Genomic DNA, 18,292 nt, shown 5'->3' on the forward strand with positions numbered 1-18,292 from the left:
TGCTGGCAGGAAAGGTTCAGTGTGAATGTACAGTCGAGGGACATAAAAGTACTTCCTGGTTTATACTAAGACAGGAATCAAAAGAATCTAAGCCAGTCCCAAAACTCCTTATCACAATTTCTCAAACGGGAACAAATATTTTGCTTCTCCTTTCTTTTCTCTCTTGTTCTTTTTGGTTGTTTTTCCTTTCTCACTCTGCTCCTCAGCTTGTCGATTTTGGGGCCAAGAAACAACCACGTCTTCAGCAGGTGTTTCTGAGTTTGGTCCTTCTTCATCGGATGAGAAACCAGACTCCCCTTCCATCATGGCTCTTGTCTCATTCTGGAAGAGAAAGAGTTAGAACATTACACTAATGCTGTGGAAGAATTCTCCTTGCATTGCAACAAAACTAGTAATTGACATTACAAATGCTGTACAAATCCAAATATACAGAATTTGTTTTCAGATTTCAACAATCCTCCTGCATCCGAGGGAAAAAAAATAACCAGCAGAATGCAAACTATGCATTCTGCATTTTCACAGAATGCAAAATATGATGCATGAAATGCTAGGAAAAAAGAGAACTCTTTTTTCTATTATTTTGGCCCCAAAGAACTCACTATCTGAAATGGATGACCACACTTTTTCAACAAATAACATGCTTGACTGTTAAGCCACTTAGCATTATCATAATATAATGCTGTTGATATTCATATTGTTGACAGAATTTATAATTGAACCCACTGTTAAGCACACCTACAATCCTATTCAAGTATACTCTGAAAGCCCAATTATTCCTTTCTTTCAGATAACTTCACATAAGCAAACAAAACATTCAGTTTAAAACTTAATGCATCAAGAAATAATGCCATCACTTGTCATTTCAAAAGTAATAAAAATGTATTGTTTCTATGCAGGAAGTACTTGTTCAAATGCAAAGTATGTTTACATATATTTCTTAAAAAGTATTTTACTTCAGATTATATCTTCAATGTTAAGAAATCTGTAGTAACATTTTGTTCTTTCTCCGATCTGGGCACCAACTCCAGTGTCCAGACGGCCTCGAATAACTTCAGATTTGTGATCCCTATATTACACCAATGTTTTGTTACCTTGGTAGAATAGCGCTTCTGTAATCTCTCCTTGATCAGAAGTCCCTTCACCAGCAGTTTCCAATTTCCCAGCACTCTCTTCTCCCGCTTCTGTTTTTAAAGTTTACCCAGAATTAAAACCAAAGGGCACATAATTAACAGTGCAGTTGGCAAAGTAGCATCTCTGCACATTACAGTATTGAAATGTCTTTGAATATTAGTAGCTTGGGTTGGTAGTTATGTTGTTGGTTTGAGCTCCGAGCTTGGCGATTTGGTTGCAAACATTCCGTCCCCATTCGAGGAGACATCTTCAATGTGCTTTGGATTGAGCTTGTCTGTCAAAGCACTGGCCTTTAAATACCTTTTTGAGTCCTGGTCTGATTTCGAGTTGTATGATTGGCTGGGTGTAGTTGCTGAATCATAGTCCTTGATTTACTGTATCATCTGTGTGATGTAAATTAGTGCTAGTGTTGTTCTGATGGGTCGACCTCCTCCTTGTGTATGTCTCGGTATATGTCTCTGTTATATGTTTGTTTTGTCCATATTTATTTCATATGTTTCATTGTACGCCGCCCCGAGTCCTTCGGGAGAGGGTGCGGCTAAGAAATAAATATTTATTATTATTTTATTATTATTATTCTGATGATGCCATGACATCATCAGAAGACATCCAAATGACATCATCAGAAGACATCCGAACAACACCAGCACTAATTTACATCATACAGATGGTACGTAAAACCAAGCACTATGACTCAGCAATTACAGCTAGCCAATCACACAACACGAAATCAGACCAGGACTCAAAAGGTATTTAAAGGCCAGTGCTCCCCAAGTCAAGCACAATCCAAAGCACACTGAAGATGTCTCCTCAAATGGGGATGAAACGTTTGCAACCAAATCGCCAAGCTCTGAGCTCAAACCAACAACGTAACCTTACAGTATCTGTGGCAGCCTCAAATAGCATCTACGGGAATCCAAAATTACATCAAAATTTCATAAAACAATCTTCTGAGCCTTCTTGAGGAAGAAGGGAGGAATTCTACATGCACAGAGTAAGATGTGGTAAACAGAAATGTTGCAAGGACTGAATCATCGAGGACAGCCTTATAAGAGTCCTATAACATTGGGTAGCTGTCAAAATTGAAATGGTAAATTATATAAATTTATTATGCTCTCCAGATGAGCTGGAACAACTCCCTTAGTTTCTAAATCAGTGTAATCCTTACACATTTGGAGGGCACTAGGCTAGAAAATGCTATCAAAAGCTGCAAAAGTATTAACTGTCTACTAGATCTGTAATTAAATGCACCATTAATTTAGCTTGGTAATGCTGCTGACTGTTAACAATTCACCCCTCTCCCCTCACATTAATAAAGACATCAAAGTGATTCCCACCTCCTTTTCCTTCTTTTCCCTTTCTGACTCTTCGTTCTCCCAGGCTGCAACAAGCACTTCTTTGTACTCTTCACAGATTACATAGCCTTCTGTGCTGTGAAAAGGATGCAGGTTGTCATTTGGAACAAAACACAATTCAGGGACTTGTGTTTATATGGACTTAGGGCTGGGCAACAACTTTTGGCCTTTCAAATATTGTTGGATTCCAATTTATCCTTGGATGGGCAGCAGTGAGAGATGCTGAGACTTACATTTCAACATCTGGATGGCTCCAAATTCCCCATCCCTCCAATAGATTAAATGTCAGTCCATTCAACAATATTTGGAAAACTAGATGGAAAGTACCCAGGAACTCGTGAAGGGATATAACTGTATTCATAAATGAGTAGCTAACCTAGTAAGCTAGGAGGGAATGTTAATTGCTTTAGCGTCCTCACCTGAATGATACGGATATAAAAATATTAAATAAACAGAGGTAAAAAGAGGAACGCACTCTCCATGGGACTGCCTTTGAAGAGCATCTGGAAGCTCCAGTTGGTGCAAAATGCACTGGCACACATGGTTTTGTGCACATGTATTGCCTTTCCTGCAGGAGCTGCATTGTCTGCCAATTTGGTTCCCGGTGCAATTCGAGGTTGGTTGTCACCTCTAAAGTCCTTCATGGCTTATCTTATCATGGCTCAAGTTATCTGATGGACTGTCATTTGCCGGTCACATTGACTTGACCCATCAGAGCGGGGAGGCAGGGAATGTTGTGGGTCCCATCCCCAAGAGAGATACTCCTGGTGGGATCCAGAAGAAGGGCCTTCTCTGTGGTGGCTCCTCTCTAGAACATCATTCCCCCAGAGATTAGAATGGCCCCCACTCTAATACTCTTCTGGAAGGTGCTGAAGACTTAGTTCTACCAGCAGGCTTGGGGAACCCAGAGCAGGATGGAGCCCATTATATGGCTCGTGTGAACGGCTGTTACTGGGGCAGGGGATGATTTTATTATTAGATTCTTTTTATTAATTTTATTGTTTTGCATGTGGTTTTATAGTCTGTAAGCCGCCTTGAGTTGCCATGGGCAAATAGGCGGCAATATAAATTCAATGAATGAATGAATGAATAAATAAAAACCAGGTCAATCCACCTTTGTGAAAGTGGATGGTAAGGAAGGGAGCAAGTGCTAAGCTCTTACTATTTCAGACTAAGCAACTAAATTGCTAATTCTGCTTTTCTGTAATATTATCACTAACCATGTTTGCTAAGTAAATCCAAGACAACGGTATAACTAAGTAGCACATAGGATCATTGTGTATCCTAGTAAAACCAGATTGTAAGTTTATGACTTACACAGGATGAGAGTAACCACCATGAAAATCAAATCCTGTAACAGCTGGAACGCAGTCAATATCTAGCTTACGGGCCACTCTATGAAGGCTAGGAAGGTTTAGCTGCACACAGCCTATTGGTAACATGCAGGGTTGGAAGAGATAGACATTCCCAAACTCATTCCGAGGAACCTAAAAGAGAAGTGGAATGAAAAAAAAAAATTGGAACAACTTATACTGAAATGAACTCTGTGCGAGAATAGAGTTTAAAACCTACCCACTCTACCTAATTGCCAGCTTACCCTTCCATCAACAGCCAGAGGTGGCTGGTATTTCTCAGTCTGCCAGAGACCGAACAATGGCAAATCCATTTTGTCCCGATTTGCAGGTTCTGCCATTCGTGCTTTTCTCGCTTGGTTGGAATAACCTTTCACCATCTGTGCAAACACCAAGAGTTGAGAGTGGCGTCATCATTCTTTCTTGCTCATAATTCTCAAAGCAATGATCACAGCCTCTTTCTCAGGGAGAAATATGTAGGAGTTGGCTATGTGCATCAGGAGTTTGCCCATCTCCTTAAGAGTAAGAAGTACTTAAACTTCCAACACCCCACTCGCAGTATTTGGCCATAAAAGTACATTAAATCAGATTAGGTAGTGTTGAGTCTGTCAGTACTAGTAAGTCTGTAAACGCTTCTTACTCTGGTCTACCTTTTGGTCTGAACAACCATGCCTCTAATGGCAACAACAGCAGGATAAAACTATCACTCTTCCATCCCACCTGTTGGAATTAGTATCTGCTGTAGTTAGCCACAAAAAAAGCAAAACACAGATGACAGGCAAAAAAAATCCTTTAATCTGATTCCAAAGAACTTAAAAAAAAAGAGTTATTCAGCTTCAAAAGTTTTATATATAAAAGTTTCCTGACACAAATTTCAACATTAGACCGAAAAATATTATTGCTGTCACTCTACCTTATAAGGCACTTCTCCAATCCTCACCACTCGAGCTTGTTTCAACCAGGTGTCTTTGGAGTGCAAGGTATGGATACAGTCTCTGAAATTAGCCAAATACCATTCTTGGTAAACAATATAGCTTCATATAGGTCAGTGATGGCGAACCTGTGGCACGTGTAGCCATTTGTCAGGACACGCGAGGCGCTGCCCTGTCAGCTGGCCAGCGCGCATGTGCGCGCTGGCCAGCTGAGTTCACCTTTTTAAAAGCCATTTTTCGCCCTCCTCAGCCTCCAGAGGCTTTATAGGAGCCTGGGTAGGGCAAAAAGAGCCTCCCACCGCCCCCCCGGAGGCCCTCCGGAGGCTTTCCTGAATCCTTTGGAATGCTTAAAACAAGCCTCCGAACAAACCGGAAGTCACTTCCGGTTTGCTCGGAGGATCCTTTTGAGCACTCGGAAGGTTTCAGGGACCATCCAGAGGCTTTTCTGGCGCTTAAAACCACTCTCCGAGCAAACCAGAAGTCACTTCTGGTTTGCTCTGAGGATCCTTTTGAGCGCTCCGAAGGCTTCAGGGACCATCCAGACGGTCCCTGAAGCCTTCGGAATGCTTAAAACCACCCTCCGGGCCTCTGGGGGGGGGGGAGGCTCTTTTCGTCCTCCCCAGGCTCCTATAAAGCCTCTGGAGTCTGGGGAGGGCGAAAAAAGCATGTAAAAATGGGGGGGGGTCATGCGTTGTGCGCGCATGTGCACTGGGGGGATCGCGCGTTGCATTATGGGTGTGGCACTCCCGCACACAACCCCCCCTGCGCTCCCCCCCTTGTGGCACACAAGCCAAAAAAGGTTTGCCATCGCTGATATAGGTAATATTCACAATGAACTATGTATTAGATAATATACAATAAAGAACAATAATCAAAATGGCCCACTTTCCTCTCAATGCTTACTTGCAAGAAATCCCCATGCTGTGTTTAATGCAGGGATGGGAAAGACTGGGAAAAAATAAGCATAGGTTAGGTCAGTGCTTCCCCAGCTGGCTGGGGAATTCTGGGAGTTGAAGTCCACGCATCTTCAGGTGGGCCAAGGTTGAGAAACACTGGGTTAGATGGACTTTTCAAGCAGAAAAACAGGTTTCATAGATGCACTCTGAGTAGCCCATCTACCTCTAGTATCCAACTCAAATCTTGTTGGGGGGGGGAGAGGGGGAGGAGGGAGAAAAAAACAGATTCATTTTAGGAGGGAAAAGCCAAGGGATGAAAGGGATACTGGCCTCGTACCCACAAACACCAGATCTGTCCTTCCTATGTAACTTGTATAAACAAGCTATGGCTTCTAGTGATGGACAGCCAAGGCCCTCTTGGGCCTCAAACAGTCAACACAGGTCTCACTTTTTCAATGAAACTGAGCAGATGGAAATTTCTCTTGTGCTGAACTGCACACTTGAAGTTCAGTCAAGTTTGGGAATAACCATCCCTTGCCAAGTTAGAGAAGACAACTCTTAAGTACCTTGATAGATGAGTAACATTCATTGTGGGGGAGTGCAAACATGGATCATTGTTTAAATGTTCAAAGTAAGTAGCAGTAAGGTATTGCTAGTGGAACAATGTGATGATCCCAGACAGGTGTAGCAAATGAAGCCTTGTTTCATGGCATACACACCTGAGAATTGTCTCACCTGGAGTAGACAGCCTCCCCTCGGCAATATCCTAGAATTGCAGCTGTCTCAGGATAGATGGCTTCATACTTAAGGAGATGCCTCTTCAAGGCATAAAGCGGATGATTCTTGTATTCACTGACGGATTTTGGCAAAGGCTGATCTTGAAGTTTAGCTACAAACTGGGAATCATGTTATTACCAGTAGAATATAGAAGCAACCAATTACAAATATATTGTTCAGCTTTTGGAAGACTAGACAAAAGACAATATTGAGTCCTGCTTTATTAACCTTGCTTTGCATTTAAATAACTATCGGTATTATAGACATTGTCTAAGCATCATTGGAAACCCTACTTTTCCCGGAAGGGATTTTAACTGTGCTGATTATTCTGGAAAGTACAGTAAGGAGTTTTGGTTCAAAGAAGTATGAGAGGCCAAGTCAGCTAAAACGATTTCTGGTATGAACTTGCCCAAGTACAGATATACCTTTTTCTATGTGGTTTCAGACTATAGATTGGTCTCCCTAAATATGTGCACAAGCTCTGCTGTCACTCAGCCAAGAACTGACTTGAACAGAAACTGAATAAAAGCACACAACATCTGAGTTAGTGGGTAAACCAAGAGGAACAGATTAGTTGAGATCTTGGATAAAAAGCAGACCAAGATAAAAGGAGAGAGCTCCATGTTTTTGCAACCTAAGGATCCAAACCTATTAGAAAAGGATAAAGTCCTCCCCGAGTCCCTGCGGGGAGAGGGGGGCGGTATATAAATTTAATAAAACTCAAACTCAAAAACTAAAGAATATTTGAGTCCTTTTGGGTGTACTGTAATTTTGATTACTGGGGAAAAAAAACACCTCCAGTTCCATTTTATTTACCTCTCTTTCTTCTTTAGCATCTCGTTCCACAAAAGAACTTTTGTACGGCTCCAAGGTATCCTCCCACCACTGGGCATCCACACGACACTTCCTCGTTGAAGTCATCCATGCTGGGTCATATCTCTGTGTTATATCTTTTACAAATCCATTGTTGTCAATGCCAATGATGTAACACACTGGCTTTGAGGCGTACTTGAAACATTCCAGAGGATGTCCAACATTGCCATGCATGCAATCCACACATATCCAACGGTCTTCTCGTTCAAGAAAAACCTCTACCCAATAGTCCGTGCCTCTGGATACAACTGATCTCTGCTCTTCTTCTTCATCACTAGAAATTATTTTGTTTTGCTTCTTGGATGAATTTGAAGAACATGGACTGACTGTTTTGTCTACCGAACTACCAATTATCTCTGAGCCCTTGTCTCTTTTCGATACAGAAGGCACGGATTGTTGCCTGTTGACAATTGCTTTTGCTTTCAGGGTTCCTAGCGTTGTTTTAGGGGTTCCTAGTGGTGACTTCAGCTTTTTTCTGGGAATTTCAAAATCCTCATCAGATATGCTGCCATCATCATTTCCCTCTGTAGGACAGAATTCAGAATCATTATCCTCACTGTCTCCACTTTCTTCTTTATAGGACACTTTAGATGCCACTTGCCGTCGCCGGTCATTTTTAGGCCTTCCTAGCCCTTGTTCCGCCCTCAAGCTCCTCTCATCATTCTCAGATTTTATATTTTTCTGAATATCTTCCTGTGTTGGAGATTTCTTTCGCAGCCTTTTGGCCCTGGAGAGGCTTGCCTTCTTAGCAGTATCTGTTTTTGTGCATTGTCTTGAGCTTTTGGCAGAATTGGGCAATGTCCCCGAAGCTACCAAAGGAGATCTTTTCTTGGAGGATTTTCCCTGAAACAAATATGAAGGAGAGAGGAACATTTTGAGAGGCAAAAGCAGAACAAAAAAAATATGGATAGCTCTACTGAATTAAAATTCAAGTTGTTGACTTTAGAAAATGACCTGCTCTTATATTAGAATAGAATAGAATAACAGAGTTGGAAGGGACCTTGGAGGTCTTCTAGTCCAACCCCCTGTTTAGTAGGAAACCCTGCTTTAGAACATTTGTCTGCTTCAGACAAATGATTATCCAACATCTTCTTACAAACTTCCAATGTTGGAGAATTCACAACTTCTGGAGGCAAGTTGTTCTACTGATTAATTGTTCTAAGGAACAATTAAATGTCTCTCCTCAGTTCTAAGTTGCTTCTTTCCTTGATTAGTTTCCACCCTTTGCTTCTTATTCTACCCTCAAGTGCTTTGGAGAATAGCTTGACAGCCTCTTATTTGTGGCAACCCTTGAGATATTGGCACTGCTATCATGTCACCCCTAGTCTTTCTTTTCATGAAACTAGACATACCCAGTTCCTGCAGCCGTTCTTTATATGTTTTACCTCCAGTCCCCTAATCATCTTTGTTGCTCTTATATTGGTTATTCACTTCTTACAACCCAACATGAATTACAGTGCATCGGTGGAGATCTGTGGATGGTGCCATTTCTTTCACTGGCACAGGGAGTCTGTGTAACAAAGTTCTACCATCGCCATCCTTGATGATAAAGGACTGCAAAACTGGACACCCTCTTAGTTCTTTCTCTCTCTTAATCATAAGGACTAGGAACACATTTATCAATAGAAACAGGCTGTTTCCCTTTAAAAACCATGCATTAGCTACATAAACCAGTTCTGTTGCTCAGACAACTTTTACAGTGCACTTCACATCTGTAATGTTTGTAATTGAATAGCTTTATAGGGTATGGCTTACCCTACCTGCTTCCCACCCATAGGCTACTGCCATATCATTCCTCAGCTCCAGTTTCTACATTCTGTAGATCAAGAGCTACTGAAGAAAACAGCATTAATACAACCCAAGGAATTATATACAAGTAATTCTTGACTGTGTGTAAGTCAGTGTGTAAGTAAGTTAGTGACTGTTCAAATTTTTAATGGCCCTTCCAGGGGTACTTATGAACCTGGTTCTGATGGCCCCTCTCCGCCAAAGTCATATGCATGTCAGGAGCTCAGTGACTGGCTCACATTCATGGCTGCTTGCAGTATCCCACAGTCACGTGACCATGTTTTACAACAGTTCTGCAGAAAGCAAACATTTACTTCTGATCTTCTGCAAGACTAGTGCATAGTGAACCATTGACAAACACTTTAGCAACCACAGTTCAAAAAACATCATAAAATCTGGTGGGTCACTTGGGTGACCCATTTTATAACCATCACAACTTACGACCATGAAGGGCAGTCACTACTGGTACACTATAGTCATAAATCAAGGATTTGACAATGTTTACCATTTGAAGAAATGACTAGGTACAATCTTATCCGACTTACAAACCATAGATAGTCTGGCTTACTCCATGAACTGTGGTTATCTAATTTTAAAATAAACTTAAATGTATATATTTGGATGGGCAGACCTGAAATTTGCCTTTATTTCCAGAATAATAAGGAATTAATAAAGATATGAAGAAATTAAGGAAAACAAACCAAAGCCCACCCATAAACATAAGCAAAAATATTGAAAATAGACCCCAAACAGGTTTATTACAAAGTAAGTCTCAGGTTGTTTGAGAAGGACCTGCTCCTGGAAAAAACCAGATAGCAACAATTTTGCCATACCTACCTTCCCCGATGGCTCTTTGAGAGGAATGGGTTGTAAAGACAATACAAGTCGGCACATTAGTTGCAGTGCTCGAAGAATAAGTAAAAATATCTATTAGGGGGAAAAAAAAGTTTGGAATCTGACTTTTTTGTACCTCTCCTTCCACCATTCAGTGTTAACACTGTCCACAGGACAATTTCTGCAAATGTTTTGAAATCAAACAAATATATAATTTGTATATAATATGTAAAGCAGGTTCCCTTCCCCTACAATTATGACAATTGAAGCCTTAATCTTTTTCCTTAGTGCCATGAATGCTAAAACTGCCGCATATGTGTGTATTTGTGTGTACAGACATACACTCAGATCCACACATGTATAATAATATTTATAATATAATATAATATAATTAATATAATATAATATAATAATAAATATAATATAATAATAAATATAATATAATAATAAATATAATATAATATAATATAATATAATATAATAATATAATATAATATAATATAATATAATATAATATAATATAATATAATATAATATAATATAAAATATAATATAATATAGTTTGAAGGGACCTTGAAGGTCTTCTAGTCCAACCCCCTGCTTAGGCAGGAAACCCTACACCACTTCAGACAAATGGTTATCCAACATCTTCTTACAAACCTGTTGGAATGCTCCAGTGTTGGAGCATTCACAACTTCTGGAGGCAAGTTGTTCCATTGATTAATTGTCCTAACTGACAGGAAATGTCTCTCCTCAGTTCTAAATTGCTTTTCTCCTTGATTAGTTTCCACCCACTGCTTCTTGTCCAATCCTGAGGTGCTTTGGAGAATAGCTTCGCTCCCTCTTGTTTTTGGCAGCTCCTTAGATATTGTCTGATAAATTCCTTGCATGCTATGCTCAGCATAAAAACAGAATTTCCAATTATGACATCAACAGCTAAAGGAGCAAGATGTATATAGAAATCTCCGGAGGTCTGTCTTTCTTTTTGTATGTGAAAAATATAGCCTCCCCTTATTTTATCCTTACTATGATTACAACATAGCAGGGTATCCAGCATGCTTTGCAAAGCCTTCTATCACTTACCTGCACCAGTTCCGCCTCATCTCGTGCAGCATAGACAGCAAATCGTCTCTCTAGAGTAACCTGCCAATCTTCACTGTCGGAGAGCTGATTGTTAATAGTGAAAGTTGCAGAAAACCTTTATTTTAAAAACAAGAGAACCGTAATTTATTTATTTGCCCAGTCATTTTATCTCTTCCATGGGAGCTGGAATAGTTGGTAGGGAAGCTATCTCAGTCTTACAGTTAAACTAAAAAGAAGTCACACTTACTTCCTTATTCTTGGACTAATCATAATCACAGAAAGCCAGTTGTTCCATTGTTGGACCCAAAGTTCAATTTAAAAAAATGGAAAAGAAAAAAAACACCTTACCAATTCACAAGATTTGACAGAAACAGGCGGTTGATGCGATCTACGGAGTCTTTGGTGAAGCGAATCGGAATGATAGAAAGGCCAATCGCTTGAAGATCTGGCTGAAGGCAGATCCTGTTCCTATGGAAACCGTTGGCCAATAGGCACAATAGGTGAACCTGTTGGGAAAAGGACATGGATTCTAAGGAAACAAGCAGCCTTAGGGTACATCAGAGATACTGAAGTGATTTTTACAATTCAAGGGACAGGCTAATATGGGCCAGATCCATTCAGTTGGGCCTAGCTCTGCTCCCCCCAACCTCACTGGTTGACAGAAGACATAGAAGCCACAAGAAATATACTTATTTATTTATTTATTTCTTAGATTTTTAGACCGCCCCTCTCCCAGAAAGGGACTCGGGGCGGTGTACAGTCAATACAAATAAAATCAGTCATAATAATAAAATACATTTAAGATACATTTGGAGGGGGAGATAGGCTGTACTAAGAAATAAATATATTCTAATCCTAAAAACATCACAATTAAAACCCCAAACCCAATTAAAATAAAATAAATCCCCGGGAGGTAAAACTAAGAAAGTGCCAGGCCAGCTGATTGAAATAGGTGAGTCTTTAACTTTTGCCGGAAGGAACGGAGGTCGGTGGTAGTTCGAATGTCTGGGGGGAGGTCATTCCAGAGGGTTGGGCCCATCACAGAGAAGGATCTACTCCTAGGTGTCGCCCGCTGGCATTGCCTAGCAGACGGCACCAGGAGGAGCCCCTCCCTGTGTGAGCGGATAGGTCGCAGGGACGTGTGTGGTAGGATGCGATCCTGCAGATAACTAGGTCCTATGCCATGGAGCGCTTTAAAGATGGTGATCAATACCTTGAAACGCACCCGAAAGGCCACAGGTAGCCAGTGCAGCTCGCGCAGGAGAGGTGTTACGTGGGAGTAACGTGTACTTCCCATAATAACCCGCGCGGCTGCGTTCTGAACTAGCTGCAGTCTCCGGATGCGTCCCAAGGGAAGCCCCATGTAGAGGGCATTGCAGTAGTCCAGGCGAGACGTCACCAGCGCATGAGTGACCATGCGCAGGGCACTCCGGTCCAGTAGGGGGCGCAATTGGCGCACCAGGCGGACCTGGTGGAACGCCCCCCTTGCCACGGCTGCCACATGGTCCTCCATTGACAGCCGGGCATCGAGGAGGACGCCCAAATTGCGCGCCCGCTCCACGGGGGACAGTTGTTCGCCCCCTATGGCCAGCGATGGAGTCAGCTGGCTGAACCGAGGTGCCGGTACCCACAGCCACTCGGTCTTGGAGGGGTTGAGTTTGAGTCTGTTGTCCCCCATCCAGACCCCGACGGCTTCCAAACACCGGGACATCACTTCGACAGCCTCGTTGGGGTGGTTTGGGGTTGAAATGTACAGCTGAGTATCATCAGCGTAAAGATGGTACTCAACCCCAAAACCACGGATGATCTCACCCAGCGGCTTCACATATGCGTTGAACAGGAGAGGCGAGAGGACCGACCCCTGTGGCACCCCACAAGTGAGTGGCCTCAGGGACGACCTCTGCCCCCCTGTCAACACACATTGCTTCCGGTCGGAGAGGTAGGAGCCGAACCACCGCAAAACGGTGCCTCCGACTCCCATCCCCTCCAACCGGCGCAATAGGATACCATGGTCGATGGTATCAAAAGCCGCCGAGAGGTCTAATAGGACCAGGATAGAGGAACAACCCCTATCTCTGGCCCTCCAGAGATCATCGACCAACGCGACCAAGGCTGTCTCAGTGCTGTGCCCGGGTCGGAAGCCGGACTGGCGTGGGTCTAGATAGTCGGTACATTTTAATCACCCAATTATCCATGTTAATTCCTGTTAAAAATTATCTTGTTCCATTCTTTAGTCTAGGCATCCATCATCATTTCGTGAAACAAGACCCACATTTGGGCTTTCGATGGTATGCTGAGGCTAACTAGGCACGGGCAGGGCAAACTATAGATGTACACCTCAATTTTATACATAATTAATTAATTATCATAAGTAACGTCATTACTCCTCATACATTTAACCATTTCTTCTCATCCCCCTTATATTAAATATTAGAATTGGATGGCAGCATTTGAAGAAGCTCCTAGGGCCAAGGTTTTGGGGACCTGGTAGTGGCTCTGAATTCTCACACTGCACATCCCTACTTTCCAAGACTGAGGGGAGGGGAGGGAGAAGAAGAGGAGGAGGAAGAAAAAAGGAAACAAAAATGCATATTTAGGAAACCATTTGTAGAGTTACAGTTCTTTCATGACCAACTGGAGTGAATGTTTTGTTTTCAACCAAGGGGTGAAATAGCCTTATTTCTCTTCTCTCCTTGGATTATATACATTCATATTTTTATATGAATTTCATAAACTTCTAGTATGCATGGTAGATGGTAATTAAACCCTCAGCCATTAGCTAATACATATTCAGGACAAACTCACCTGTAAAGTTTGCAGTGTTAAAGTATGTGCTGAGATCAAAAAAGGTTTTCCTGTGTTTATATCATGATGTATTGTGAGAGACTACAGGAAGTCTTATGATGTTTCCGGCGTCACATAGCTGAATTTTAACTGAGTATCAGTTTGACAGTTGGTTTCTTTTTGAGGCTGTATTTACATCTGCTAGTGTTTTAACTGTTCAGTTTATTTTTAAGATGCATGTGGCAGTTGAATTCCAAAATGTGGTTTTAAATTTGCATTTACAGATCATATGCCACTCTGAGCAAAGCAGCTGCACTAAACAGATTTTTCAAATAAAATTCAGTTTTATTACAAAATGTGTAAAAGTAATTAATCCTTTGAGTTATGTTTATTGAGTGCTAACTTAAAATACTGTTATATACACAGGAATGCTTTTTAAACTCCTTCCAAAATTCAGGATGCTATTTTCCCCGTAAGAATATATTGAATTACTTTTTGGACATTACTAACGCATCTACAATATATGTGTAGTATTTATTTATTTGTATTCCCTCTTCATTATTTTTACAAATAACTCAAAAGAGGCAAACATACCCAATACACCTTCCTCCTTCTATTTTCTCCACAACAACCTTATGATGGGCTGAGAGAGAATGACAGTCTCAAAGTCACCCAGCTGTCTTTCATGGTTAAGGTGAGATTTTTAATCTCACGGTCTCTGCATTCTAGCCTAGTGCCTTAACCAGTACACCAAACTGACTCTCTTATGCTCCTCTGCTAATGTTCCTCCAATAGTAAAAACTGCTCATCTGTGAAACAGTTGTGAAACATTCATACAGCAATAAGCTTACTTTTCAGAAATGTGATTCTGCTGAGCATGGAAGATTACTGATCAGGAATATTTTAACGGCATACTTCATTGTAAGTCTTGCCTTGAGCAGGGGCTTGATTAGATAGCAATAGCACTTAGACTTATATACCGCTTTACAGTGCTTTCCAGCCCTCTCTAAGCGGTTTACAGAGTCAGCATATTGCCCCCAACAATCTGGGTCCTCATTTTATCCACCTCGGAAGGATGGAAGGCTGAGTCAACCTTGAGCCTAGTGAGATTCGATCTGCCAAACTGCTGGCAGCCGTCAGCCGTCAGAAGTAGCTGGAGTACTGCATTCTAGCCACTGGGTCACCGTAGCACCATCGTTAGATGGTCCTAACTCTAAAGTACCTTCAAATTCAATTGGTTTAATTGCCAGGGTAAATTGATAAATGTCATAATTCAGATAATGAACTTTGCCCCTAGAAGTCCCCCAATTTTCTGACAACTTAACCCTGAAGTTCAAACCTTATGGGTATCTTCACGGACTTCTTTGCTGAAGCGTTTCACCACTCGACGGAGATATATCTCGAACTCAGCTTGCCGTTTCTCTCTGCAAGATTTCAGGTAAACCAAATCAATGTTCTATTTAATTATTTTATTTACATCATGCTTTTATTATCTTTACAAATAACTCAAGATGTCTTATACCTAATACTCCTTCCTCCTATTTTTTCCCATAACAACAATCCTGTGAGTTTCTAACTTACTGCCTTAAACACCAAACCAAACTGACTCTAAGTTATAATGACATATAGGATCTTTCTTTCAAAATAAGTGCCATTTTGTTGTTCCTGAAGCTCTTTCAAAAATGGTTGCTGGGAATCTTATCCACCAGAAATACATGAAAAGAACAAGAAAACCTCAGGAAAAATAAAAATCACAGTTCTGATTAAGTGCAATCTAGATTTTGAGCAGTCATTTATAGCAAGAAACTGCAAGGATCACTTAATATATTACAATTTGTCAGAAGCTATACACCAGCATTTGCAAACTTTTTAGAGACCGAGTGCCCAAACTGCAACCCAAAACCCACTTATTTATCGCAAAGTGCCAACACGGCAATTTAACCTGAATAATGAGCTTTTGCTACCTAAAATAATGATAAACAAAGCAGAGTTCAGCTAATTGTTCTAAGAAAAACGTGATAAATGCACTTTTAGGCCCCTTCATTTTTTTCCCCTGCTTTTCAAATATTACGTTTAGCAACAGTAAAAAAGAAAAAACTTTTGTAATATTATTTCTCTCTTTCCTTCCCTCTTTCTCTCTCTCTCATTCTTGGCTTAATGGCCACAGTAAAAATGGTTGTGAAATTTGGTCTTGCCATATGATGACTCGCTTAACAAATGCATCGCTAAGCAACCAAATCCTAATCCTAATTCTAGTCAAATGTCAAGACAAAGCAAAATATAACAAGGCATGGTTGTAATAGCCAAAAATAAGGACAGCACAAACAAAATATCAATGAAGGTTACCAAAATCCTAAAGAAGAAGAACCAATTTTTCTTAATCTTAAAACTATGTAACACACAAGATTCACAATTGTAAATAGCAAAGGTATTTACAAAACTTGGGGACCAAATTGGAAAAAGAGACCATAGCAAAATCTCAGAATATCTTTTATATAGACGCTTTAACTCTAAAAGCCAAATCAATTGTGAAACCCCCAAATATTTATTATTATTTTAAATTTATTGGCCACCCAACTCCATTGGGACTCCACCCCACATGGATGTCTTGCCAACCTTCTCTCTCTTTTCTTGGCTTGTTCAGGTGTTTCAATTTCTATCTCAACAGTTGTGTTCGGAAGCTTTGGTGCCTTAGCTTCTTTCAGCATCTCGATCTCAGGTTCACAAATTTCTGGAAACAAAAGTTTAAATCTAACCAATGTGTTTCAAACAGAATCGAACAGTTCCAGTTCAGGGCTGCTTCCCATATGGTTTCAATGTCAGAAAATTAAGATACATGAAGGCATAAGAATATGACAATTTATGAGTATTTCTGAATCACATGTTTTGGCAACGAGCTAAATAGTATGTGCCTATCAATCTAACAAATATTTTGCCTATCAATCAGGCAAATATCACATTCATTTATGAGTCACTCTTCCCCAACTGGGTGCTCTAATGGACACTACTGGCTTTGCTAGTTAGGAAGCTATATTTCCAACATAGATGTAAGACATCAGATTGGAGAAGACATTTATAAATGTCTGTTATGGCACATATCCATGTTACATTGGAAAACTAGTATTTAATGCAATACATGAGCCGAGGTGGCACAGTGGTTGGAATGCAGTATTGCAGGCTAATTCTGCTGACTGCTGACTGCTAGCAGTTCAATTCTCACCAGCTCAAGGTTGACTCAGCCTTCCATCCTTCCAAAGTTGGTAAAATGAGGACCCAGATTGTTGCAGGCAATATGCTGATGTGTAAACCACATAGAAAAGGCTGTAAAGCACTGAAGCAGTATATAAGTCTAAGTCTATTGCTATTTCCTTCTGTTCTAACACCAACCCAACAGCCATGTCCAGCTCATAAGGAATCATTATTACATGAGGTAATCCTTTATTAAGCAACCTTGTTCAGCATGAAAAATAATGATTATAGAAACATTGTGCGTAAAATATGGGTTCATCTTTCACTTATTATTAGATTTCTAAGGATTTTTATGAGGAGAAACTAAAGCACAGTTCAGCATCAGAATGAACTTACTATATGTAGCCCTTGATATACAACCATTTGTTTAGTGTCTATTCAAAGTTGCAACAGCATGAAAATAGTGACTTGACCAGTTCTTACAGTCACATATGACTGTTGCAGCATCCCTTTTGTCATGTCATCAAAATTTGGGTGCTTGGCAAATGGCATTTATTTACAATAGTTGCATTCTCCCCGAGTCATGTGATCACCATTTGCAAGCTTCCCAGCTGGGGGAAGCCAAATTTGCTTAACGTGAGTCGCTTAACTATGACAAAAAAGGTCATAAAATCAGATACGACTCGCTTAACAATCACCTTGCCTAGCAATGGAAATTCTGGTTCCAATTGTGGTCATAGGTTAAGGACTACCTCGATGCATTTTTCATGCTTTCTCCCCTTTTTACCATCTTTTTTCATTTTTAATTAATCAATTTATTGTACCATCTTAGATCGGATAAACTAAAACTAGTGGAGACAAATCCCCAAATGGTTATTGTAAGGGGGAAAAAATGGGTGGTGGAATCACTATGCAGATTGTCTTGAGCTCCTGAATAAAAGGTGGGATCTAAATTATTTTTATTTCTTTTTCACATTTTTTAACCGCCCATCTCTCTCAGAGTTTTAAATTTAATAAAGAAAGTTGCTTTAAAATTATTATTTAAAACAGTGCTATGTTTTCATTACTTGTAGCTAAGGATGATCTTTGTGAAAGAGAGGATTGACATGCTAAATGAAAGTTTCAGCAACATCAACTTCCAGATAGTTCCTTCATCTGATTTGCAACCGAAGAAACAATATAGGTAAAGGTAAAGGTTCCCCTCGGACATATGTGCTAATTGTTCCCGACTCCAGGGGGCAGTGCTCATCTCCGTTTCAAAGTTGAAGAGCCAGCACTGTCCAAAGACATCTCCGTGG

The 18,292-nt window shown here is 40.6% G+C and overlaps 1 protein-coding gene across 2 annotated transcripts in view; it reads right to left on the minus strand.

Annotated features, from left to right (window-relative positions):
• Positions 1-18,292, minus strand: part of XPC (XPC complex subunit, DNA damage recognition and repair factor) — a 23,286-nt gene continuing 4,994 nt past the window's right edge. For both annotated transcript variants that reach the window (XM_081939656.1, XM_081939655.1), the window contains exons 4-16: positions 16,422-16,536; positions 15,145-15,229; positions 11,370-11,527; positions 11,022-11,136; positions 9,942-10,031; positions 7,260-8,159; positions 6,402-6,562; positions 4,752-4,833; positions 4,084-4,218; positions 3,804-3,973; positions 2,469-2,562; positions 1,092-1,181; positions 1-321 (exon numbers count right to left, since the gene is read on the minus strand). In XM_081939656.1, coding sequence (XP_081795782.1) covers positions 112-321; positions 1,092-1,181; positions 2,469-2,562; positions 3,804-3,973; positions 4,084-4,218; positions 4,752-4,833; positions 6,402-6,562; positions 7,260-8,159; positions 9,942-10,031; positions 11,022-11,136; positions 11,370-11,527; positions 15,145-15,229; positions 16,422-16,536 — 2,405 coding nt within the window. In that variant the 3' untranslated portion in view covers positions 1-111. The remainder of the gene's footprint in view (positions 322-1,091; positions 1,182-2,468; positions 2,563-3,803; positions 3,974-4,083; positions 4,219-4,751; positions 4,834-6,401; positions 6,563-7,259; positions 8,160-9,941; positions 10,032-11,021; positions 11,137-11,369; positions 11,528-15,144; positions 15,230-16,421; positions 16,537-18,292) is intronic.

Source organism: Natrix helvetica, assembly GCF_964273705.1.
Source record: "Natrix helvetica genome assembly, chromosome: 1".
Classification (NCBI taxonomy): domain Eukaryota; kingdom Metazoa; phylum Chordata; class Lepidosauria; order Squamata; family Natricidae; genus Natrix; species Natrix helvetica.